Raw genomic sequence first — 26,091 nt, 5'->3', positions numbered from 1 at the left:
ATTTGAACTCATTGCATATGGTGTATCTTAGAGGATATCATCTTTATTATTTATAATAGCTATTTTGATCTTAACTAATATTTTTGCTGTGTTACATAAGTTTTATGGTGTGCTTTTTCCCATAGTAACATGATTTATGACATGGTAGGATAATGCACATGAGGCTTTTCCAAGACTTTTTAAATACCCACCTCTGGCCTTCTCCTGGCTTGTTAATGCTTCATTGCCAAATTGTATCATTTTCTTTTGTATTTACTTCCCTTCTTAGTCTTCAAGGTCATTTGATAAGGAAAATTAAGGCAAAACAGTTGTACATATTCTAAATGTGTTTCAAAATTCTGGGATATTAATACTTACTAAATTTTGATCAAATTTTCATTTGGTCATAGAAAGTTACAGATTTTAGGTGATTGTGTATAGTTCCTAAAAGACTGTCCACAGTATATCCAATGTACTATTTATTCATCTGGTAGACATTTATTAAGCACTGCTTTTACCAAACTAAAAAATTCTATGGCCTCAGAACCCTAAAGCATTTATGATATACTGGAGGATGGGAGTGGGAGTGGAGAAGATAAGGATTAATTCAAATCAATCAGTGGAAAATAAAATTATAAACAATGCTCTGGGAAACATAGAGGAGGGAGCAGTTAATTCTGCCTAAATAACATGGGATATTTTGCCAAAGAAGGTAACATTTGATATGAACCTTGAAGGACAAGAATATATTAACAAGTGGAAAAAAGGAGGAAGAAATGCAAGGGAAATGGAATGGCGTGAGTAAGAAAAGTATCAATTGTTAGATATGAAATTAAAATAGCTACTATGTTTAATCATATGATCGATTTACCCATGATGCTCAATATTAACTCTACCCAATGAAGTTACTTCTTTTGGTCACATGGTCTATTTACTTAGCATCCTCAGTCTTAACTCCAAACACAATGAGACTGTTGGATTCATCTGTTTTCCCTGCAGTCATAACTTGAGAATAAACAAAATGGATAAAAAGCTATCAACCTCATAACTGCACCTCTGCAGTGGTGGTAATGATCCCAATGGAATGATCACATTTGACTGATCTATGCTTATTGACAAATTTAATGAATGATTAATTTCCAAACCACTTACCTAATAAAAGTGTTGAGGCCCTATTTAATGAAAATACTGAGATACAGGAAAGCAAAACTCTTATTGCAACTATGTAAATAGGAGCGAATAGATAGAACACCTGTAATTAAGGCCTCAAACCTAAGACAAAATGCTGTGTGTAGCTCTACACAGAAATATTAAAGGAATGTAGGAAGATAGCAGCCAGCTAACCTTTCTGAGGCAATATTTATGAGTAGTAGTTTGAAGGAGAAACTCGTGGTTTATGCACAAAATAATACCTTGGAGTTCATTCACTGGGAAAGACTTATTTTTTCATTGAGTATCTCTCATGGGCCTTGTTAGCTCATAGCAACATCTAGGTTTATGCTCTTTCCAAGGTTGAAAAGTGTCTATTGTCCTCTCTAAATAATTGCCTTTGTTTTTTGCACCACATCTTTATGCAATAGTCTTCTTTAATAGAATGCACTTTGCTTCAGAAACTGAGTAAAAAAGAACTCTACATAAAAGAAAACCATTGGTTAAGAACACTTATGAGTTGTCTTTGGTATAGAATATTAAGAATATCCACCAAAATCCTTAAAAAATAATTCACACGTTAAAAAAAAAAAATCTATGGTTGGGGGTGAAAAGCCAACTGACTTATTTTTAATCAAATTTTCTATTATATTTCAAAACTATCATTTTAGGTCAAGTCTCCTTTTATATGGGAAGTATTCTAACTGATTAATAAATTTAATTTTTTAAATAGATTAGGCTTATATTTATACTTCCTTTCTCAGTACTTAGGGCGTATCATTTTCTTATGTTTTCTGTACCTTCCTAGTTAGTGGAAACATTGTTTGTTCTTGGAGTGTGCTTTGTCTTCCTTTTCAAGAAGATCATCAAAGTTACTAGTTTGCAGCTTCCAAAAAGAAAAGAGCCTTCTAATCCCTAGTTCAGAGGCTAACCTTTATTAGCACTCTTGTGGTTATAATGAGGACCCTGCCTCCAGCAGGGAGATTCTGGAATACTGAACAGATTATTCAACAAGTTCAGAGCAGATTCTGAAGTCTCTTATAAAACCTGCTTGTGAATACTGCTTTCTTTGCTTTGCTATTTCTGGTTTCCATAGTATTCCTAATTACATAAATCATGTGGAGCATGGGAGCTATTTTCTATCCTATATCAATTCTGACACTGCTTGGATTTTGGTATAATTTTTTTTCCTAAACTTTACTTTTTTTTTCTTAAATTTTTATTTAAGAGGGCACAAACCTGCAAAAAGTAGAGTTTGTATTAGAAGATCTATGAAATTATACTTTGGAATCCCTTGGGCTGACTTAAAGAATTTGAAAGTTATTTTGTGGCAAGCATGGATGAATAAAACTGTAGGACTAGAGAATCTGATAACATGTTCTCAGGTTTAAATTCAAGATTAAATCCAGGATGTAGATCATTCAAGTTTATTACCTACTTCTCAGTTTACTTTAAATTATTTCAACTTAATAGCTATTTATGTAATGCCTTTCCATATTCAAAAACTGTGGTATGTTCAATAAGTGTACCAAATTAAAAGTTTACAAGTTAAAACTCAATACATAATAATGTATGAATGCAGTTAACTGAAAGCACTGATCATTCTTAAGCTAGTTTTCTTTAGGAAAAATTATAATCAAGATTGATTTATATTGTGAATTTTTCTTAAAGATTGACGGGTTGCAATTCTGATATACGTTTATTTTTTATTTTTCTTTACTTCATAGTTTATATGATCTTATATTTTGTAAAAGTTTGAGGTATTTGTTACAACAACACTTACAGAGAAAAACACTTGCTTCAGGGGGATAAACATGGTTTTGATATGTGAATTTTAGGAATTAATTTCTGAGGCTGGGTGAGTGAATTTCATGCACACATCTAAAGATGTCTAAATAGTCCCTGGGTCATAATTTTCTTTTAACTTTATAGTAGTTTTAGAAAAGCTTAAGTTCTATTTCCAACCTTCTCCTTAGTGTTGAATACATTAGAAAGAATTTAAATTGTGCTATGGTTGAGACTTGCAGAACTTAGTGCCATAAAATGCATAACTTTTTTACTAAGAGCAAAATTCAGCAGAATACCAGTAGCAAAGGCCATTTGCATAACTCAGCGGCTCAGCAGCTCAGCTGAACCTAATTGTAATTCAATTTCCAGATTGCTACGCTAGGCCTCTCTGCATAAAATATGCCACATATAACATAACCAATGGCACGGAGCTAGGAGCTATTTTCTTTGCTGGTGATCTATTTAATTTCTTTTCTAGTAGAAATATGTATCAGAATAAGGTAGCCAAGCCATATAGTTATTTTGTATGTTTATACTATGTCACATGTGTATACTTAAGACCAAGTTAAAAAATGATATCCTTTCATTTTTCTGGGTTCCCAAATGCGTGTAAGATTTTTTTTTTATTTCTTTATTTCTGGCATTTCAGAGGGAAATTAAATCTTGAAAAATGTTAGCTAGCTGCCATGTTATTTGACTATTTTACACTAGAAAGACTTTATAAGCTAATCGTGTGAAAAAGTGTATAAACATGTCTGTCAAGTCCAGTATAGATGTTGCAATACAGGCCAACAAGTAAATATCTTCTCTCTGTTTACAAAATGCTTACTGGAATAGCATTCTAAATCTTTGACTAGCTTATATGCCAGAAACTTAAAAACAAAAAGGTATGATAAAATGCTTGCTTAAGATGCTCCCCTTTATTTTTAAACAGCCTTGCCACCCTGTTTTTATGGGTTATTTAATCAATGGCAGTGAAAAGACTTGAATAGCATGGCTTATGAAGGTGTGGATTATATTTTATGAATAATTTCCAGATGTGATGTTTTAGGTATATAGACTCCTCTATGGGAAGCTATATACAGAAACAACATGGATCTTACAATTTTATCAGGACAATGCAAGTAGATTTCAGCAAGGTTGGTTCCAACTCATCTGTGATAAATGAGAAGATAAGGCAATCAGTGCACACCATGACACTCTGTGCAGCTAGTTAGGCACACTTCAGGACTATTCAGGTGTGCTCACAAAGCTTATGAGTCTTGCATGGGGGGGTGTCTCAATATAAATACATCCTTCATGGTGGCCACTAGTAATGCAGGAATTGCCTCTGTAAGACTTAACCCAGGTCAGATATAAATAATAGATGTTAAGAGTTAGTTCTGGTACTGGGGCTATGTTCCAGGCAGTGCATTTCAGTTGGGTCAAAATAATTTATTTTCCCTTATTTTCTTGCATAGTACCTCTGCTTGAAAAATGCCTGCAAAATTCCATCACACCTTTGCGGGGACCAGTTTGGGTCTCTAAGGGAGAAGGTTTCAGCCCCTCAGGAGCTAAGATGTACATCCAAGGAGTTCTTTTGGCCTTGTACCAACGACTAAAGTCTGCAAAAAAATATTATAAACAGGTGAGTCACCCCTCTTTAAAACTTGCTTTATTCTGTGTTTTAAAATGTACTTGGTTGTATAGAAGCAATGATTGGCATTGTGTCATTAAAAAAAAAAAAAAACTGTGACATGTATTTTGTGAACTCAGTGCCCGTTAGGGAGCCAAAATGCTTCTTCTGTAATCTCAAAGCCAACAATAATGGGGCTAATTGTATCTGTCTTTTGGTATGGGATGTCATATGTCTCATCTTTTCTTGCTGCATACTGTGCAAAGCGAAGGCAACTCCTTATGTGGAATTTCTATAGACAGTTACTTTAAGCAAGAAAATGAATAGCTCCTAAAGCAGTTGAAGGTTTTAATGTTCAGCTTTCTTTTTTCTTTTCTTTTCTTTTTGTTTTTTTCAGTATGAAATCAGAATTGCTGTTGTAGAAGTTGGGCTAAAATGTAAACCAATCACATTCTGTGAAATGAAATTGTGAATTAATTTCTTGTCAGGACTAACTCACTTCATTTATGCTTATTTAACCTGTATGTTTATAAAGTAAAGAAATAGAACTAATATATCTGAATCAGTTTAAAATTGGTTTTGTCCTTTAATTTCTAAGTGTCCCATCCTATAACTCTGTGTGTGTGTGTGTGTGTGTGTGTGTGTGTGTGTGTGTGTGTAAAGACTGATTTTTTTTTATAACTACTTATAGGGACTTTGATTTATCCTAAAGTAGAATTCACATTGCAAAGCAGAATGACGATGGCCATTTATAAAATAAAAATGGAGTTACCACATTTTTAGAATCCTCTTTGTACTTGGTCTTAAGAAGTTAAGCATACATTTTACCATGTTAAATAAAGTCTAGGTTTTCCATTTCTAACTATAAGGTTCCATTTTAGAACTGGGCTCATTATCTCAGGCCACAGGCCACTGAAAAATGAGTATTTTGAAAGCATTCTGCTATTATTGTGTGTGTGCTGGGGGATGGGAGGTAAGAATGCCATTCGGTCTCAGTGTTCACACAGCACCTCCTGCTGTCTGGTTTGGAAAAGTTCAACTTGTATTGGCTAGAAGAAACTCTTGAACTAAGGTATCCAGAACTAGCAAGAAATCTCTTCCCATGAGAAACTTTTATTCTCAAAATGTGATTGTTTGCTTAGTTAGTTAATTTCAGTGGATCAAGAAATGGGATTAATAACTATCATAGTTAAGGCTGTTTATGATAATAAATATGAAAAATAAAAATCCAAACTTTTAAAAAATATTCTTTATCAAACCAGTATCATATATAAAAACTGGTAGAATTATGTTTTGTTGTATTTTTGATTAAATTATTTAAACTGAAATATTATTTAACCTTTAAGATACAATTATATTATAAAATGGATTATGACCAGTTTAATTGTAATCATTTATTTGGTATTAAGTGATTTGATTCCACCTATTAGTTTAAAATTATTTGATGTTAAAAAAAAATGAGACCATACTCTAGTGCAAGAAAAGCACTGTTTAAATCAAATCTTAAAAAAACGTAAATCATTTTCTAAGTTTTATTAAAAGTGAGGATGTTAGAGATAAGAAACTGCTCAGAAAATAGTTAACAACTTGTTTTTTTTCCATTATCCTAAACATCTAAAATTGAAATAAGTATATACAGTTGTACTAGAGTGAAAGGAGTTCTGTGTATTGTGAAAAAAGAAAATGTTTTAAAAATTACTTGCTGCTTTGATATTAAAGATTTCTTTATGACTCAAAATTGATGAAAAATACATTTTGAACAAAATATGAACAATAATTAGCATGTTTAGCATCTCTGAGGTTGTCTATATCATCAACATTATGCCAAATTTGGACATATTTCAAGAACCTAGGCTCTTTGCCCTTCCTAACTAAACCTTTTACCTTTGCTAAGTTGTAATAGCTTAAAGCTTTGCATTCAACAGTTTTAATGTGATACTTGTCTAGGTTTTATTTTAAGATATAAAAGTGAAGAAAAGGAAATAGAAAATTTATATTATGCATTTCCATGCAAATTTTTATTTATTTTAGATATGCCCAATTGTATGTATTCTTGAGCCTCTTTTCTTTTGTATTGTAATAATATGACTTAATTTAAAATTATTTGCAGTGTTTAGAAAAGTCACTGTAGTGGTACCATTATCAGGTCATCAGTGTCTAAGTGTTAAGCCTGGCAGTTGCTTTATTTGTGAGTAGGACTTCTTAGCAGATATCCTTCTTAGCATTGATGAACTTTATTTGAACTGCATTTACTTCATTTGACCTTAGGAATAGCCTTTTCTATTTACTTTTATATAAGATCGTGTTGAGGAATCATTAGGTAAAATGGAAATGGATGATGATTCTTATTTGTTTTTAACAAACCTAAACTTGCATAATTATATGAACTCTCGATATCATTTCTATTCATTTCACTTCTGAGATCATATATAAAAACAGTAATTTTGTTTTACTGAGATTCTATCAAAAGATTACAAACTTTAAATTGGATGCTTTGGGATTCCCAAAGGAAATATCTTTCAAATAAACTGTGATCATAAAGCTTTAAAAGGAAAGTCAGAACTACTGGTTTTATGTTTATAAACATATTCATTTTTCAGTTTTTAACTTTAACTTGGCTATTATAGCATGCAACTGAATTAAGCCCACTACATTAGTGTGGTCTTAAGTATATACTGATTCATGTATATAAAATGAGATATTATATATAGGACAGCATAAAGTCACTTTGTCTTACATTTATCACATTCATTTCCTTAAAAGTGGAAACATCTTAGAAATTGCTCAGAGCTAAGCAGAATCTATTTAATTGGTAATCTTTGAAGTAGCATAAATGCATTCCTATGAAATGCAGTTAACACTTTCAGCGACAGGGCCCGTTCATCTCATTAGCATTCTTGTTAAGTAGTGGTGCTGTTGGTGGGGGTGTTGAAGGAGGAATGCCATTGTGTCGAGTTCCAGTGTTTGGGGACAAACACTGCTGTGGAAGGAACGTGTGAAAAGGCCACAGTCCTGTCAGTGAATGAGGAAGGCTGTGCTTTCTGTGTGCTTCAAGCAGGGAAGCTGTCATTCATAGGCCTAACACAGCTAAACAGAGGCCAAAACACAAGCCTGCACTACCTTTTAAAATGATATTAGTGATTTTTAAACATGATCTTCTTTATTTATGATCCTACGTAGAGCTTTTAGTTGCTGTCAGTAAACAAAATATATGTCAGTCTGTTCAGAAACACTGTAGAGATGCATGAAAGTCCATGGAGCTGTGCCAGGAAGCTATATAAATAATGATTTGGAATGACTGATTTTAAGTACAAACATGATCTTTGGGAAACATTCATTACTGGAAATGTCGTCTTAATTTTGATACTTCTTTGAATTTTTCCCCAACCAACAAAATTCTCAGATACTTTTAAATAATGAATGCATTGCACTCTTAAAATAGTTTCAAAAAGAGTTCATAAGTATCCAGCTTTAATCATTTAAAGTGGTTCACAGTATAGCTTAACAGTTGTTATAGATTGCATAGTCATTTTTAAAATTCAGACAGAAACAAAGGAAATGAGTATCTAACTATGATATCTTAGCAATCACCATCTTAATTATGAAGAGAATCATAGCCTTTGTGGAATTTAAGATATGAAAAAAATTGAAGGGTTTTTTTGAATTTTACTTCTCCTTTTCCATATTTTGGAGAGAAATGATCAACTTTGAAATTAAATTTTAGTTTGTTGATTACTTAAAAACAATAAATAAAGAAAATACACCCAAATATTTCTTAAACTCTTCAAGCATTTTCTAAACTTAAAAAAAAAAACCTGGCAATTTCTATTTATGTCTGAAGCTAAAGGAAATGTTTTATTTCTACAATTTTCATTTGGAAATATGTACTTGGGCTGTTTGTAATAGATCATTGTTTAATGAAGTTTATTGAAAACTATAACTTTCTGCCTAAGTGATTTAAGCTTTTTATGTATGTGGTCCTTTTAATTATTAATTAAACAAAGTACTTTTTGAATGCTGTTACATGCTATTTCTAAATGTTCTATATTTGATGTCTTGGGTATAAGAATCTCAGACACTGAATTTCTATTTCAGAGATTGGGTTTCACTTTCTAAACTGGATTTGTACTATAACTTTATTTTGCAGGCATGTAATTAGATGAGGAAATGACCATCCAACTGTAGCATATATTAGTTTTGCAGTTTAACACTGAAATGTGTTTTATTATTACATTAAACTAACCTCTACCAAAGCTCTAGATTTTGTTTAAAAACTTTCCTAAGTTAATGTTGGCCCACTGTACCCACGCTCTTAATCAGTTTGATACTTAGGTAGCAAAGAAATAATAATATAATTCTACTCAGAATAGATTGAGTTCAAAATATACTTGAATTACATTTAGTACTGACAGAATTTGTTGATTGCAAAAAGTATTTTCCAAGAAATGTTAATATTTTAATTCCCCATAAAAGAGGTGTTGAAAGTTTGTCTTTTTATATCTTGTATCTTAGGTCACTCAAAGTCATTTATTGGTCTTAACATGACTGAAGGAGTAACTATTTCTATTTCATTCTTTATGTATACTTTATTATTGGTATGCCAGCTACTTTTTTCCCAGCTTAATTGAGATGCAATGGACATAAAACTTTGTATAAGTTTAAGGTGTACAACATGATGTTTGGATACACTTACATATAATGAAATGATTACCATCGTAGGGGTAGTTAACACCTTTGTCATCTCACATAATTACCATTTCTTTTTTGTGGTGAGAACATTCAAGATCTACTCTCTTAACAACTTTTAGCATATAATATAGTGTTGTTAACTATAGTCATTTGCTCTAAACAGGATCCCCATCTATAATATACACTAGAAATTGGGCTGTTTCCTTGATTTAGCCTTAGTGGGGCAACACCCAAAATAGTTCAGTTTTGAACTTCTTGATGTCTTTCAAAAGCTTGGAGCAAAATCAATAATATATAAATACAACTTACTATTAAAAACATTAAAATTGTGTTGCAGTAGTTTCAAGTAGTTGAAAACTACTTCTAAGGTTCTGCTAGGTAATTCTATAGAATATTAGGTTGTTTGTAGATTTGAATGATTGTTGATTTTTTTCTCCTGAAACCAAGCTGCATTCTAGTTACTTGAAGTATTTTAAGAACCTTAAACTTGTGTCTTTTTCTAAGTGTCATGCTTTGAGCAGGCCTAACATCAGTTAAATGAAGTGAAAATTGCATTCTTGTCTTGATAGAGATGAAAATGGATTTCTGGTCATGAAATAGATGTAGTTGTCACTTTTTAAAAAAGGTGTCAGCAGTTTGCTTCAGTGAGTAAGGTGCCAATTCAGTATGGCAGTAAACTTGTGATCTGAGCAATCAATAAAATGCTTCAATAACTTCTGCTTCATTACACTTATAATAAGAGGCTATAGATCCGTGGCACATAAAATGTTGATAAAGAGGATATGTGGGGACTGACTGTGACAATTTTCTTGAAAGTACAGTAAGTGCAATATTGCCATCTAGAGTTTGTGCATAGGTAATTATTACAGAGAGGGACAAAAACCATGATGGGATAGATAAAACAGGAAACAATATTGAAATATTGTTTATTTTCCATCATTTATCTTCATGGAACATTTCATTTGATTTGTCATAAAGCTGTTTAGGTCAGGAGAAAAATTTTCTAATCTGTATTTTTCTCTAATTCTCTTAGAATTATACTACAAAGTATCAAATATGTATCTTTGGCTCAAATTTGAACTTTTTACCATGAAAACTAGTTATTGAATAACTCACTTTGGAAAAAAATTAGACTTAAAGATTTTTCCTTTTTTTTTTTTTCCTGATAATGCAGTTACATAGAAACAGAGAGCTTTATTAGCATCTCAGTTGGGTACCTTTCAATTCAAAATATTATTTTTATTAATATTAAACACTCCCTCAAAAGTTAAGAACCAAGTAAGAGCTCTTATTTAAAAATGATATTTTAAAGTAATTTTGTATAGGACGATAAACTTTCCTGCGTATGTGATTGTAAACATTTTAATGAAGAGTAAGTTCCATCTGGATATTGAAAATATATCTTCACTTTTAAATAAACACTTTAAAAAGTGTTAGTTATCACTTTTTTGATTAATTAAATGTTTAATTAACTTTTTAATGTTTTTCAAATGAATTAATACAGAAAATACATTTTTAAACTAAGCATTATTGAACTTTTCTCCCTCTGAACTTATGACTAAAAATGTCAGTTGCATAATAGAAAAATTTTAAAAGTCTACCTTTAAGTGTTTTATGATACTTAATATAAAGTAAACTTAATATGGATATTGATGACTTACCAAGGAAAGTTAATTAATCTGGAAAGGTTATTACCTTTGTTCTTCCATCTGTATATTTTTCAATTTGTGTAGATAGTTTTTATAAGTTTATAGGCCTAAGCCTTCAGATTTTCCTGAGAATGACTTCCTGAGAATGATAATTTGGCATTAAAAGTAATATATTTTTTCCTAATGTCACACCGGTCAGGTATTTTCTGTTCTTGTACATCTGTGTGTGAATTATTTATATAATTATAAAAAATGGAAAAACAACATTAATTTATTTTCCTTTTTGGATCAAAGTTTTATTCTAAAACATCCTAATATTATATTTTCTTTACTTATATTTAGTTTAAGACAACTCTTTAGATAAGGGGCTCTTATTTTGAAATTTTTTAATCATACTGAATAGAAAATGTTGCATTTTAAAACCTCCAAATAAGTATAGAATTGTTCTGGTAAAGTAAGTGAAAGTAGACCTGACAAATTTTCTTTAAATTACTCAACCACCTACAGGTATTATTGTCTATGACTCTTTTGAAATGAGAATAAATTTTATAGAGTTACAGCAGCAAAGTGAAAGAGTGTGTTTGATAGATTCCCTGAACAGTTTCAACACCCACAGGTATTATTTGTAAGAAAACAATCATGCCGAGTCTTCAGCTGGTTAGAGAGGGCACAGCATTCTATCTTCACCTGACATCCTATCTGTTCCGTCAACATCCTGGGCCCCCTGCCTGCTGCCCCCTCCTCCCAAAACAATAATGCTCACCGAGAGGTTTGTGTGAATGGACAAGAATATGAATTTTTTTTTCCCCCTGAAGAACTAAAGCAGTATTGAAGGCATATTCCTAGGGGGAGGAAAACCAACTCTCTTGAGGATTGACTAGCATTTTCTATTTTCTATTCAAATTGATCAGTGTTGTCACTGATTGTTAGTTAAAAATCTTTGATTATTAACTATTGATTGATGAAGAAGACGCAGAGTAAACGTTTTGGAAATCGTTGCCTTGCTTTATTTTATTAAGAGACATATCATGGGTTTCCTCTCACCTGTTGTTGTTAATAGCATGAGCTTGAATACATGTTAATTAAAGCAATAAATTACTGATTTTTAAATAATATAACTCATTATTTGCCCATATTTTATGTATGTAACAAAGATGCGAAGGAGTATAGCATTAATTTATCACTGTCTTCAAAGTTTTTCAAATTAATTATATCAGAAAATCAAGTTTACATAATTTCCTAAAAATAATCAGGATACTGTTACTAAATTTTTAAGATATTTCAAGTTCCTAAATAAAGCAAATCATATATATGGATAAGGATACATCAAGAAACCATTCGTCAACACTTATTATGTCACTGGGAAGTAAATATTCAAAGTTTCAGAAAAGAGAATAACAACATAAAAGTACTGAAAAGATCCTAGTCTTTAGCCTTGGCAAGCCACAGGTGAGTTATATCTTCTAGAGTTGCACTGCCTGATACACTATTAAAATCTCATGAGGTTTTAAAATTTAAATTAGTTATAATTAAAAAATAAAATAAAATGATTTAGTTCCTCAGTCTCACTATCCACATTTCAAATGCCAATAGCCACATCATCACTGAAAATTCTATTGGACAGTGCTGTTCTAGCAGAAGAAATTCAGTCTAGATACCCTAATTATACTTCTGGCATTGAATTTTACATTCAATGACTAATAAAATAAAAAAGGCTCTTTTAATACGGTCAGGGTTTAAATCAGGGTTGGGTAGATACGTACTCTGGTCTTCACAAAACAAAATAAATTATGTTAAGGAAAAAAAAAAAAAAAAGAAAAACAAACCCTGACATAGGCCACAACCTATTTGCCATCTAACCATCAGATGGACACATGTAGGACTTTCAATGTGTGTCAAAATCCCTGTAAATAAACTATGTGGTGTGGTGTCCTTAGGGACTATGATTGTGGCAGTCACTGAATTAACCTAATCTTGTTTGGTGAGAAAAGATCTCCCTACTCCATGAAAAAAAAAAAAAAATTAGACCACCAAAGAAGACAAACTCAAATGATGAAATGTTGAATAGTCCTTATGTGCTCATTAACCAGGGTTGATTATACAGCAGAACTGTCCAATACCTTGCCCTTGGGAAGCTTACATTCTTGTTTTGGAGGTAAAGCGTAGGCACATGAAACTTTTAGGATATGCTTATTAGTGTGTACTTAAGTACTAAAAATATGTGGTACAGATTCTATGTTGTATGGGAATTTATAAAAAAGATTAAAAATAGAATGAAAGCATTTTAAGGTTGAAGTGAGCTTTAGAGGCCATCGAATCCAGACCTCTCAGTTTATAGATAATGATAAGAGTAACAACGATAATAATAATGACCTCATTGGGTTGTTATGAAGATTAAGTAGTTAATGTATATAAAACTCTTATCACAGCACCTGAGACATGGTAAGCTATCATCATCTTTATTATTTTTTTCAGCTTTATTCAGGTATAATTGACAAAATTGTGAGATATTTAAAGTGTACATCATAGTGATTTAATATATGTTTACAGTGTGAAAGGATTCCTACCATCTAGTTAATTAACACATACATCACCTCATATATTTATATATATTTTTTGAGGAGAATATTTAAGTTCTACTCTTTTAGCAAAATTTCAGTGATATATAATGCAGTGTTATCAACTATAGTTACCATGTCATATCTTAGATATTATTCATCTTATAGCTGAAAGTTTGTACCCTCTTACCAACTTCTTCCTATCTTCCTATTTTCCACAATTTCAGTCCCTGGGAACCACTCTTACACTGTCTGTTTCTATAAGTTTGACCTTTTTTTGTTTGTTTGTTTTTTAATTCCACATATAAGTAATACCTTGATTATTAATATTATACATAGGCAATTGAAATACTTGTGCAAAATGAGTTGAGACAGCAAGGCAGAGCTATAATGGGACTGGAGCTCCATGTTTGCAGTTAGTAGGCAAGGTATGCTTCATTAACTGAAATATGGGGAGGGCTTGAAAAAGAGATTAATATAGGCAATGGTATGAAGTTAGGAGTGTGTAAGATTTATTTTCAAACAAGTTGTACTTGATACAAAAAAAGAAAGAAGTGATGTTGAGGAAATAAGAGCAGTGGGTGTAGATAAGATCTCCCATAGGTTGAGAGTGGCCCCTTTTTTTTTTTTTTTTTTTTTTTTGAGGTTCAGAGTATAATAATGAAGAAATGTCAAAAGAGGATATAAAAACCATTGGGTATATTTTACATGATGACACTTAAGATTAACTCTGTCAACACTCCTCCCCCCCACAATATAATTGTTCTATTTTTTATGATGATAAACTATATAAAGTTAAAGAAAATTTAATGTGTACTTATTGAGAGAGAGAGAGAGAGAAAGAGTATGATCGGGGGAGGGGCAGAGAGAGAGGGAAACACAGAATCTGAAGCAAGCTCCAGGCTCCAAGCTGTCAGCACAGAGCCCAATGTGGGGCCTGAACCCACGAACTGTGAGATCATGACCTGAGCCAAAGTTGGACACTTAACAGACTGAGCCACCCAGGCACCCCTAAAAATATTAATTCATAACCCATATAGGGAGCATGATCTGGTGAAGGGACAAAAGTTTTGTACTGTCTCTTTCAAATGATTCTGTCACTATATCTCTTTGATTGTATGTATAATTTTATTTGGAGGTAAGGAAAATGGCTAATTGTGGACTATTTTGAATGTAAGACTGAGACTAATGGCCTTCTTCATCCTCAGAATTGGAGCATCTAAGATCCTAGAGTGGTTGAAGACTATGGACAGGGAATGAAAGTCACTGAGTTTGCAAAACATATGTTAGAGTTTACTCTAGGAAGGAGATACATGTTTCAAGTAAGCAAACTCATACACACACTGTACAAGATATGCAAAGAAGTATTTTTTGAGAATTTGTGTAAATTTGATTTGACTTTTCACAGAAGGTGTCACTCATGGTACTAGAGAAAAGTAAAAACTAAATTTGACTGAGGCAAAAAATTTTAACCATTCTTTTAGGTAGCAGCCTTGTGGATAACGAGGCTCAGATGCCCATTATTTCTGCCCTTCTGTGTTTCCTCCAGGAAGGCATCTAGGTTTTTAGGGAGATGGGGAGGTTAAGTCAACTGAAGTTGTTCCTCTGCAGATACCCAAAGAGCAAGAAGAGTAGTTTTAAGGAATAGATGACTAATTCTTAACTTATATGTGTACTTTTTTTTTTTTTTTGAAAAAGAGAGAGAGAGAGAGAGAGAGAGAGAGAGGGCACGAGCTGGGGAGAGGGGCAGAGAGAAAATCTTAATCAGTGCAGAACCTGACACTGGGCTTGATCCCATGACCTTGAGATCATGACTTGAGCTGAAATCAAGATCAGACACTTAATCAACTGAGCCACCTAGGCATCCCTCCATGTGTACTTTTTACTACAATTATTCTCCCTGCAAATGTGGTATATGCCTCTTCTCCTTTCCCATCTTTTATTATCCTTAGGCAGAGCATACTTCTCCCTCATCCTGAATCTACTATGGTGCTTCACCCTGGAGTAGAAAAACCTCTAGCACATCAAACAAAGGGACATTTTGAAATATTGGTGCCATAAACTTCTTGTAGGGCTCTGAACCTTTCCTTTGTTGTTTATGTGTTTCTGTTAAGGAAGAAATGGGATAGAAATATGAAGTTGAGGAGAAAAAGGAACAGGTAAACTTTATGATTAAGAGCTTTTCCATATATTTATTTTATTTTATTTTATTTTAGAGAGAGAGAGAGGGAGGGAGGGAGGGAGAGAGAGAAAGCGTGAGCAGGGGAGAGGGGCAGAGGGAGAGAGAGAGAGAATCTTAAGCAGGATCCAGCATGGAACCTGATGTGGGGCTCAGTCCTACCTGGGATCGTGACCTGAGCCAAAATCAAGAGTTGGATGCTCAGCTGACTGAGGCACCCAGGCCCCCACAAAGCTTTTCCATGGATTTTAAAAAATGGATGATGGTTGATATAAAATTGTACTGATATTTAATCTCACTGGATAGATTTAAAAGAAAAATTTAACATTTTTATTTAGTAATGGCAATATTTGTAAACAGCTGGAAAAGACATCCTTTGCAACTGTTTTTACACTAGCAATAAAACATTTTAAATGTCAACTTACAATGTTGGTTTCTAAGTGACGGTACATAGTTTCTAACTGAGGGGTGCAGAGGTTTCTAAATTCTTTTTAGATAGTAGTGAGCAAAATGTTTTGGAGTCCTCATGGTGCCAGGGAAGCAAAATAGTCCTTTGAGCTATGTGGTCTTCAACTGCTGAGGAATTACTGGTCTTTTTTGCTGAGGTTTGCTCAGCTGATGTAACTCCTGAACTGCTCTCTTCTTGGGTAGGAGTGCTCGCTGAAAGCTTTAGCATTAGTTAGGCTCTTACTGAGTTTCTGCCACATTCTACATGTTTTCATGGCCTAGCTAGGTCTCCCTTACAGCCTCTGCAGTACAGTCAAAGTGGGCATTTTGGCCCTTGAATATTGTGGCATTTCTGGCTCAGGACTTTGATACCTTTACTTACCCAGTGGCCGTGTGAAAATTTGTAGGTCTTAATCCATACCCCAACTGAAAATGACTCAAGAAAGCTAGACTATGACCCTCTTTCTACCACTGCATTTACTCTGTGCCTCCATCCCCCTCACTATTGCCAAAGATTGGTGAAAGGGAACAGCTTCAACACAGTCATCTCCTGGAATATCAAATGAGAATCCAGATGGAAACCTTTTGCCCTTAGCCTTGTCCTCAACTTATCTAACATACCTGCTCCTCTCTAAGCTGGGCAATAGTAGACCAAAGCTCAGCTCTCTCTCCACACGCCCCTCCTCCATCTCACACCACCTCCTTCTCATTTCTTTTTCTTCCAGTCCCTTGAAATGAGAAGATGTGAACTTTGAGCTTTTGGCCACTTCTGCACTGGTGGCTTTTGAACTTCTTTGATTGTAATCCATAGTAAAAAAATACATTTTATATCATAATTCACAGCCAAAAAATACTTTACCTTACAATTTAGTATTATAGATACACCTCTCCACATATGTATATAAAACAAGAATTTTGGGGGCACCTGGGTGGCTCAGTCGGCTAAGCATCTAACTTTGGCTCAGGTCATGATCTCATGGTTCATGAGTTGAGTCCTGTGTCGGACTGTGCACTGGTGTGCTGGAGCCTGCTTGGGATTCTTTCTTTTTCTTCCTCTCTCTGCCTCTCTCTCTCTCTTTCTCTGTCTCTCAAATGAATAAAAACTTAAAAATAAAATAAAATAATAAAATAAAATAAAATAAAATAAAATAAAATAAAATAAAATAAAATAAAATAAAATAAAACAAGAGTTTTTCAAAATAGGATTTAACCTTACTACATGTGAGACATTGTTGAAATCCTGGTGTGGACCCACTAAATTGATTTCACAACCCCTTGACATACTGTATAAGGACTGTATGTCATCCTGTACATCTTTAACATGGCTTTTGTAAGTAAAACATTTCTTCTATATTCGATTATTAAGACTTTCAAACATACAGGTATATTGAAAGAATTTTACAGTGAAAATGCATGTACCTACCACCTAGAATCTAGAATTAACATTTTACTATATTTACTCTACCAAATGGTACCTATCTATCCATCTCTCTATCCATCCATCAAACCATTTTTTGATGCATTTTCTTTTTTTTTTCTTTTAAAAAAAAATTTTTTTTTAACGTTTATTTATTTTTGAGACAGGGAGAGACAGCATGAACGGGGGAGGGTCAGAGAGAGAGGGAGACACAGAATCAGAAACAGGCTCCAGGCTCTGAGCTGTCAGCACAGAGCCTGATGCGGGGCTCGAACTCACGGACCGCAACATCATGACCTGAGCCAAAGTCGGATGCTTAACCGACTGAGCCACCCAGGCGCCCCTTGATGCATTTTCTAAGTAAGTTTCAGACATCATACTCATTTTTCCTCTTTCTTTCCTCTCTTCCTCTTCCTCCTCCTTCTTTTACAAGCTGACATGTGTTGTGAATGTTTGTACCTGGGATGTACTCAGTTTTTAGGTATTTTGAATATTACTGTGAACCAGAGTTAGAATAGATACCCAAGCTGTGAGCAGAACTAAAGCCACAGGTCTGCTGGGCTCCTGGTTGGAAGTAATCTGTGGTGCCTAACTGAAGGATACTGTGTGAAGGCAGGGACAGGGGTTTGCAGTCCTTCCAACACCAATCTTGTGTAGCTCAGGAAAGCCGCTGAAAAATTTGCAGACCTACTGACAGGGCTGATAGATTTATAGAGACCTCTGGGCCTATTGAGTGAATGGGGAGCACAAAGATATGGTTTTATTTCTTAGAACTGAGCCAGCCACTTACTGATTCTCTGATCAGATGTATACTATCCATACTAGCATCAGATAGTAGGCACACCAAACAAGTTTTTAGGACTTGGTACTTCACTGAAGTCAGTGAGCTAGATGGATACGGTTTAAGGACTTCTGGATAGGGAGGGAGGAGTACCCAAAGGAGATTCAAGATAGGTTAAACTTCAGTAAGGAAAAAAAGTGAACTCAGAAGGAAGCAAACAAATTCAAGAAACAATGATGACCATATAAATTGATAAAATGTGTTGGTGAGCATAGCTAGTCACTATAAAGTTTTTTGTTGTTGATTGCAAGATAACACCTATCAGAGACATTCCACTTCCAGTTCTGGAATCAACAAAATGGTATAAATTACCTAGGAATAAACCCAACAAAAGATATATAAAACTTTTATGAAAAAAGCCTATAAAACATTTTCAGACATAAAATATGGAATGAATAAGCAGAGATATGTTAAGTTCTAAGTAAGAAGTCTACATGTTATAAGGATATCAGTTCTTCTTTATATTAATCTATAAATTCAATGCAGCTCCACTCAGAATCCAACAAGATTGTCCACGGAACTTGGTAAATTTGGGAAAGCCAAGAACAAATAATTGCTACCACAATTTTAAAGAACTGTTCTTTCAGTAATGAGGAATTATTAGAAAGTCAAAATCATACAGTAGTGTGGTTTTAATGCAGAGATAGGCAAACAAATCAATGGGAGTAAATAAAATGTACAGAAACAAAACCATGTCATATTTAATATATGAGAGATGGCCTTACAGATCATAAAGAAAGGATAGATAATTTGATAAATATCACTAGACATCTCTGCTTATTTAGATTATATTGTATGTCAAATACTTTGTCAACTACTGTTGTTTTTCTGCAGTTATTAACATTTTCATATATGTAGCTTGGCTGTTAATATAGTGAATTACATTGATTCATTTTCAAGTGTTAAACTAAATTGCTTTCCTGGGATAAACCCTACTTGATTGTGAAGTATTATCCTCTTTATATACATTATTTGAACTGATTTATTAAAATGCTCTTAGTGATTTTTGTGTCTATGAGCATCAGGGACATTGGCCTGTAGTTTCTTTTTCTTCTGTTGTCTTTGTTTAGTGTTGGTATTAGGGTAATGCTGGTCTCATAAAATGAGTTGGGAGGTATTTTTTTCTTTTTTTCTTTTCCAAGTTTGTTTAATACTTGTATTAATTCGTAAGTGTTTGGTAAAATTCATTAGTAAAGCTATCTGGATCTGGAATTTTCTTTGTTGGGAAGATTTTTAATTAGGAATTAAATTTCCTTCTTAGAAATACAGCTATTTAGGTAATGAATTCCTTTTAATGACCTTTAATAGTTTAGTAGTCTTTGAAGGAATTTATCCATTTAATCTAAATTGTTGAATTTTTGACATAAAGGTGTTCAAAATATTCTATTATCATCCATGTAAAGTCTGTAGAATTTGCCTTTTAATTTCTTGTGTTTGTAATTCTATTAACTCATTTTTCTTACCTGATTGATATAGCTAGAAATTTATTAATTTTATTGATATTTTCCTAGAAATGACTTTTGATTTAATTGATTTTCTATTTTTTAGTATGCTGTTTATTTCATTGATCTTTTTTCTTTATTGATTCCTTTCTTCTGCTTATGTAAAGCCTAATTACTTTTTTTCTAGTTTATAAGGTAGAAGCTTAGATTATTGTTTTCAGACCTTTCTTCTTTTCTACTACAAACATTTTACTGCTATAAATTTCCCTCAAAGCACTGCTTTAGTTGTGTCTACCAAGTTTCAATGTGCTGTTTTCATTTCTATTCAGTTCAAAAGATTTAACATATTTCTTTGTGATATCCTCATCTGTTATTTAGAACTGTGTTAAAAAATTTCCAATTATTTGGGCATTTCCATATATCTTTCTGTTATTGATTTCTAGTTTGCATTGTAGTCAGAGAGCATACTTTGTGTAATTTTAATTTTTTGAAAAATTCTGATATTTGTTTTATGGCTCAGAATATAGTCTAAATGAATGTTCCATATATGTTCTACTTTGTTGGTTGGAGTATTCCATAAATGTCAGTTTGCTCAAGCTGCTGGATAGTATTGTTCAAGTCTTCTATTATCCTTGTTATAATTGTGAACTTATATATTTCTCCCAGTTGTTTCAGTGTTTTTTCCTATACTTTGAAGCTTTTTTAGTAGAGTCATTAACATTTAGAATTGTTATATTTTCTTGATGAATTAACTTTTAAAAATTATTATTAATTGTTAATATTCTTTGTTCAGAAGTTTACTTTGTTTCATAGTAATATAACTACTGCAATTTTTCACTTGTGTTATCAGAAGGTACTGCTTTTGATCCTTTTACTTTTAACCTATTGTATCTTTATATTTAAAGTGTGTTTCTTGTAAAAAGAATATATCTATGTCTTGCTTTTTCCTCCAATCTGACAATTTCTTACTTTTAATTGGCTTGCTTAGACCATTTACATTTAATATAATATTGATATGCTTGAGTTTAATTATACTATCTTGTCATTTGTGTTCTGTTTGGTCTCTTTTTTAAAGAAAAAATTTTTTTTAACGTTTATTTATTTTTGAGACAGAGACAGAGCATGAACGGGGGAGGGTCAGAGAGAGGGAGACACAGAATCTGAAACAGGCTCCAGGCTCTGAGCTGTCAGCACAGAGCCCGACGTGGGGCTCGAACTCATGGACCACGAGATCATGACCTGAGCCGAAGTCAGCTGCTTAACTGACTGAGCCACCCAGGTGCCCCCTGTTTGGTCTCTTTCTTTTCTTGTTTTCTCTTTTCCTTTTGTTTTGTTTTTTGTTTTTTGTTTTTCTTTTACTGACATCTTTTGAATTAAATAAGTATTCTTTTAATGATTTTTGTTTTATTTTTACAATGGGCTTATTAGTTATATATCTTTGTTTTGTTTTGTGTGTATGAGCATATGTTGCTCTAAGACTTAGAGTGTATGTATTTAACTTTTCCTAGTCTATCTTTGAATAATATTTATTACTTTATTATAATCTAAGAAACTTATACCAATATATTCCCATTTATCTCTCCTGTTCTTTGTTCTACTATTGTCATATATTTTACTCATACATAGTTAAACTCAGAAAATCTTACTAATTTTTATTGAAGCAATTACCTTTTAAAGAGATTTTAAAAGAGGAAAAGTGTATTTTATTTCTCATATACTTATGGGTTTTACACTCTATTCCTTAACAAATCCAAGTGACCACTTGTATTGTTTTCCTTTTGCCTGAAGAACTTCCTTAAACACCTCTTTTTGTTAAAAAAAAATTTTTTTTTGGTCTGAGAAAATCTTAATTTCACCTTCATTACACAAAGGTATTTTCATTGAATATGAAATTCTAGATCAATAGATTTCACCCCAAAAATTTATTATTTTTTTTCTTTTTAAATGTTTTTATTTATTTTTGAGTGAGACGGGGCAGGCAGAGAGAAAGGGAGAGAGAGGATATGAAGTGGGTTGTGTGCTGACAGCAAGCTGGATGCGGGGCTTGAACTCACGGACCAAGTGGGATACTTAGGGGACTGAGTCACCCAGGCGCCCTTCCCCAAACTTTAAAGTGCTATTGTTGTCTTCTGGTTATATGAGTTTCTGGTGTGATGTTGGGTATCATCCTTACCTGAGTTTCTCTTGATGTAATGAGTTCTTTGTCTGCAGCTTTTAAGATTTTTTATCATTTTTTTTTTCAATTTGATCATGATGTGCCTTTTGTGTTTTTATTGGGATGGAAGAGGATTTATCTGCTTGAGATTTGTTGAACTTCTTGAATCTGTCAGGTTATAATATTTGTCAAATTTTTGGCCTTTATTTCTTAAAATACTGCTTTCTGTTCTCAACTCTTTCTCCTTTTTTTTGGACTCTACTTACACATGTTAGTCTGCTGGGTTTTTTCTCTTCAGTCTTTTTTCTCTGTTTTCTTTATTTTGAATTGTTTCTGTGATTACCATTATGTTGAGCTAGGGAACAAATCACCTCTAATTCTAGAAGAAAGGTGCAGCTACAGAGTTTGCCTGGAATTAGGTACATAGTTTCAGAATTTTAAATATAAGAGAAAATTATATTCTTAATATAAACACTGTCTTTCCACTATTCTTCTGCCTGATTTCCTAAGTCTTCTATCAAGGCTGTCTTATCAGTTCAATTTTTTTCTTTTTCATTCTGTCATACTGGAATCTTTTCTGAAGTCAAGTAATTCTCACCACTGTTCAATAATCACACTGTATTCCTCCCCAGCTTTGTGTTTCCCAGTTTTCTGTATGGAATGGAAGTGTCTTTCTTATTTCCCTTTGTTTTAAATAAACAAGGGAATATTCAAGACATAAAAGATTGATATAAACATTTGTGCAACCCAAATCTATCAAGTCTTTTCTTCATATTTTTATTTTTAGGAAATAAAGCATAAATTCAGCATTTCCCCTCCCTTTGCCTCCTTTTCAAAGGTAATCATTATCCTGAATTTCTAGGTGTGTTTTATATTATAACACACACATACTTTATTATATACAGAGAGAGAACAAGAGAGTATAATCATATAAAAATATGTATAGGAATCATTTAAGACATATATATACACATATGTTTTGCATTTTTTCATGTTTTATATAAATGGTACAAATGATATAACGTATATCATTATGCACTTGCAACATTTATGAAATGTATTCATGCTGATGTATAAAAATGTTATACATTTATTTTTAACTGTTATACAATATTTCATTATGTGAATATACCACAGTCTATTTATCTAATTACTTGTTGACAGTTCGTTTCCCATTTTTGTTGTTAGAAACAATGCTCCTACAGACATTTTGTATATTATTCCTTCTGTACATATATGAAGATTTCTGCAGGATGTATATCTAGAAGCAAAATTATAAAATGAGTATGCACATTTTTATGGGTTATTGTCCATTTTTACATTACAAACTGTTACAAACATTGCAAACTGTTTACATTACAAACTGTTACATCAGTTTACACTTTCATCAGCAGTAAGATTCCCATTTGTCCTCATTTTTACCACATATACATACCTTCTGTAACATATTAATCTAATAATAGTTAATGATACTTTTGAGCAATGCTAAGGGGGCCAATTATACTTATGCCATGTTGTATATGATGGTTAATTTTATGTGTCAACGTGACCAGGTGAAGAGATGTACAGATAGCTGGTAAAACATTATTTCTGGTTGTGTCTGTGAGGGTGTTTCCAAAAGAGAGTATCTTTGAATGGGTAGACTGAACAAAAAAGATTGCCCTCACCAGTGTAAGTGGGCATCATGTAATCCACTGAAGGCCTGAACAGAACAAAAAGCAGAAGAAGGGCAAATTTACTGTCTTGCTTGAGCTGGTATATTCATCTTCTCTTTCCCTGGAACATCATTGCTCCTGATTCTCTGACCTTACAACTCAGATTGGGACTTGCACCATTGACTTCTCTGGTCCTCAAGCTCTCTGGTTTGGGCCAGAACCACCACCAACTTCTCTGGGCCTCTAGCTTGCAGATGATAGATCATAGGATTCCTCAACCTTCATAATGGTGTGAATTAATCCTCCTCATACATCTCTTGCTGTCTATTTATCTATATCTTATTTATTCTTTTTCTCTAGTGAACCCTGACTAATATACTGCACTAAACACGCATTCTCCTATTGTAATACAATTACATTTTTTTCTTTTCCTGCAATAAACTTCTTCACAATTATTTGCTTAGCATAATACCCCAAATGAAAATTATTGCCTAAGTTTATAAATATATGAAGCTCTTAATAAGTCTTTTGGAAGGGTTGTATTGATATAACTATTTCAGTGTGTGTGTATATATATATATATTACTAACTATTTCAGTATATATATATATATATATATATATATGTATATATATATATATATATATATATATATATAGTCATGACCAGAGCCAAAGTTGGATGCATAAGCCATCCAGGCACCCCATTTAAAAATATATTAATATTTGATAGTTTAGTTTAATATTTATGCATTTCATTATTTTTAAAAATATTTTTTAATGTTTATTTTTGAGACAGAGACAGAGCATGAACAGGGGAGAGTCAGAGAGAGAAGGAGACACAGAATCCGAAGCAGGCTCCAGGCTCTGAGCTGTCAGCACAGAGCCCGACGTGGGGCTTGAACTCACAGACCGTGAGATCATGACCTGAGCTAAAGTTGGATGCTCAACCGACTGAGCCACCCAGGAGCCCCTGTATTTCATTATTTTTATTAGCACTTACTATATTGCTCTTGAGATGAAAAAATTCCATATACCTGTTAATTAAATGTCTTCTTGTACAAATGGTCCTTTGTACATTCAAAATAGATTTTAACATTAATTTAAAAATCATATCTGTGTAGGGGCACCTGGCTGGCTCAGCTGGTAATGCACAGGGCTTCTGATCTTCAGGTTTTGAGTTCAAGCCCCAAGTTGGGCATAAAGCTTACTTAGAACAACAAAAAAAATCACACCTGTGTAGAATCTCTAAAATCTATGTTTGTCTTACATGAAATTTTAATATAAAAAACAAAGTGTAATTATAACACATTGCATCAGATTTGAAAAACAGATATCAGAAATTACAAGTCTGTATGCAGTACACAGTCTTGTTAGGTTAATTTAATAATGGTTAATGGTTTTGTTCAAAAACATTTGGGACTTACCTTAATTGCATTTGTTTGAATACCCTCAATAACAACATTTTCACTTTGTATGTTGAATGTGAATTTTTAGAGAAACAAAACTCATTTTTGTCAAATTTGATAAAAAACTTAGTGTTAAGTATCAAAAATAGTTTCATCTGAAACATACTATGAGGCTAAGAATTTTCATTAGGAATTAATTTCAAGATAAATATTGCCCATTCTGTTTCAGAGAATCTTCCAAATGCTTTAGCAATTATATATAAGAATCCGTACTGAGTGTTTTTTCTGTGGTGTGAATTTTGTATGAACATGTCATTTATGTCAAGAAATTAAATCGTTTTCAATTGTGATTTTGACGCAGGCTTAGAATATAGAAATGTTGGTATCAAGTTTTCACTCCTTTTCACTCAGAGTTCATGGTGCATCTTCAGAGCAACTTTTTTATTCTCTGGCCCAGCTAATATATTATACTGTTTAAGAACATGGGTGCTAGGGTCAGATTGCCTGGATTCAAGTCTAAGCTATACTGGTTAACCAGCTCTGTGGTCTTTGAAAGTTAGTTAACCCCTGTTTTTCAATTTTGTCATTTGTGCAATGGGGATAATATTGGGTCATCGTGAGAGAATATTTGTGAACACTAAAAATGAGATAATACATAAAAATGGTAATATTTGTCTGTTTAAAACAGTGACTAGCACATTGAAACACTAATATTAGCAGCTATTATTATTTTTTTAATTTAATTTTAAAAGTCTTAATTCCAATAGCTGATATTATTATTATTATTATCTTATCTCTCTTTTCTCACATTCAGTCAGTTGCCACCTTTGTAAAGCAGTGCCTTGTTCTTAGTTGTCACTCAATATATGTTTATTGATAAACCAGTGAAAGAGTAAAAACTCTTGTTTAAATTTTTTTTTAGAGTAAGTCATATTCTTTGACTAACCGTAACTCTTTAGTAATCTTTCTTTCAATTATCCATTTGGATGCACTAAATATGTGATCAGCACTGTCCTGAGGTAGGTGGTTTCCAAGCCCGACAGCCTCAGGATCACATAGGCCCCACTCTGCTCAATTCAGCCAATCTGAGGCTGAACCAAGAGTCTAGTTTACTAAAAAT

At 32.9% G+C, this 26,091-nt stretch overlaps 1 protein-coding gene across 2 annotated transcripts in view; it reads left to right on the top strand.

Annotated features, from left to right (window-relative positions):
- DCDC1 (doublecortin domain containing 1) overlaps positions 1-26,091 on the top strand; it is a 479,157-nt gene that overhangs the window by 98,784 nt on the left and 354,282 nt on the right. For both annotated transcript variants that reach the window (XM_042906361.1, XM_042906360.1), the window contains one exon: positions 4,377-4,543. In XM_042906361.1, coding sequence (XP_042762295.1) covers positions 4,377-4,543 — 167 coding nt within the window. The remainder of the gene's footprint in view (positions 1-4,376; positions 4,544-26,091) is intronic.

Source organism: Panthera leo, chromosome D1 (genome assembly GCF_018350215.1).
Source record: "Panthera leo isolate Ple1 chromosome D1, P.leo_Ple1_pat1.1, whole genome shotgun sequence".
In the NCBI taxonomy this organism is placed as follows: domain Eukaryota; kingdom Metazoa; phylum Chordata; class Mammalia; order Carnivora; family Felidae; genus Panthera; species Panthera leo.
The sequence above is the reverse complement of the archived record's forward strand: the minus strand, read 5'-3'. Positions and strand labels throughout refer to the sequence as shown.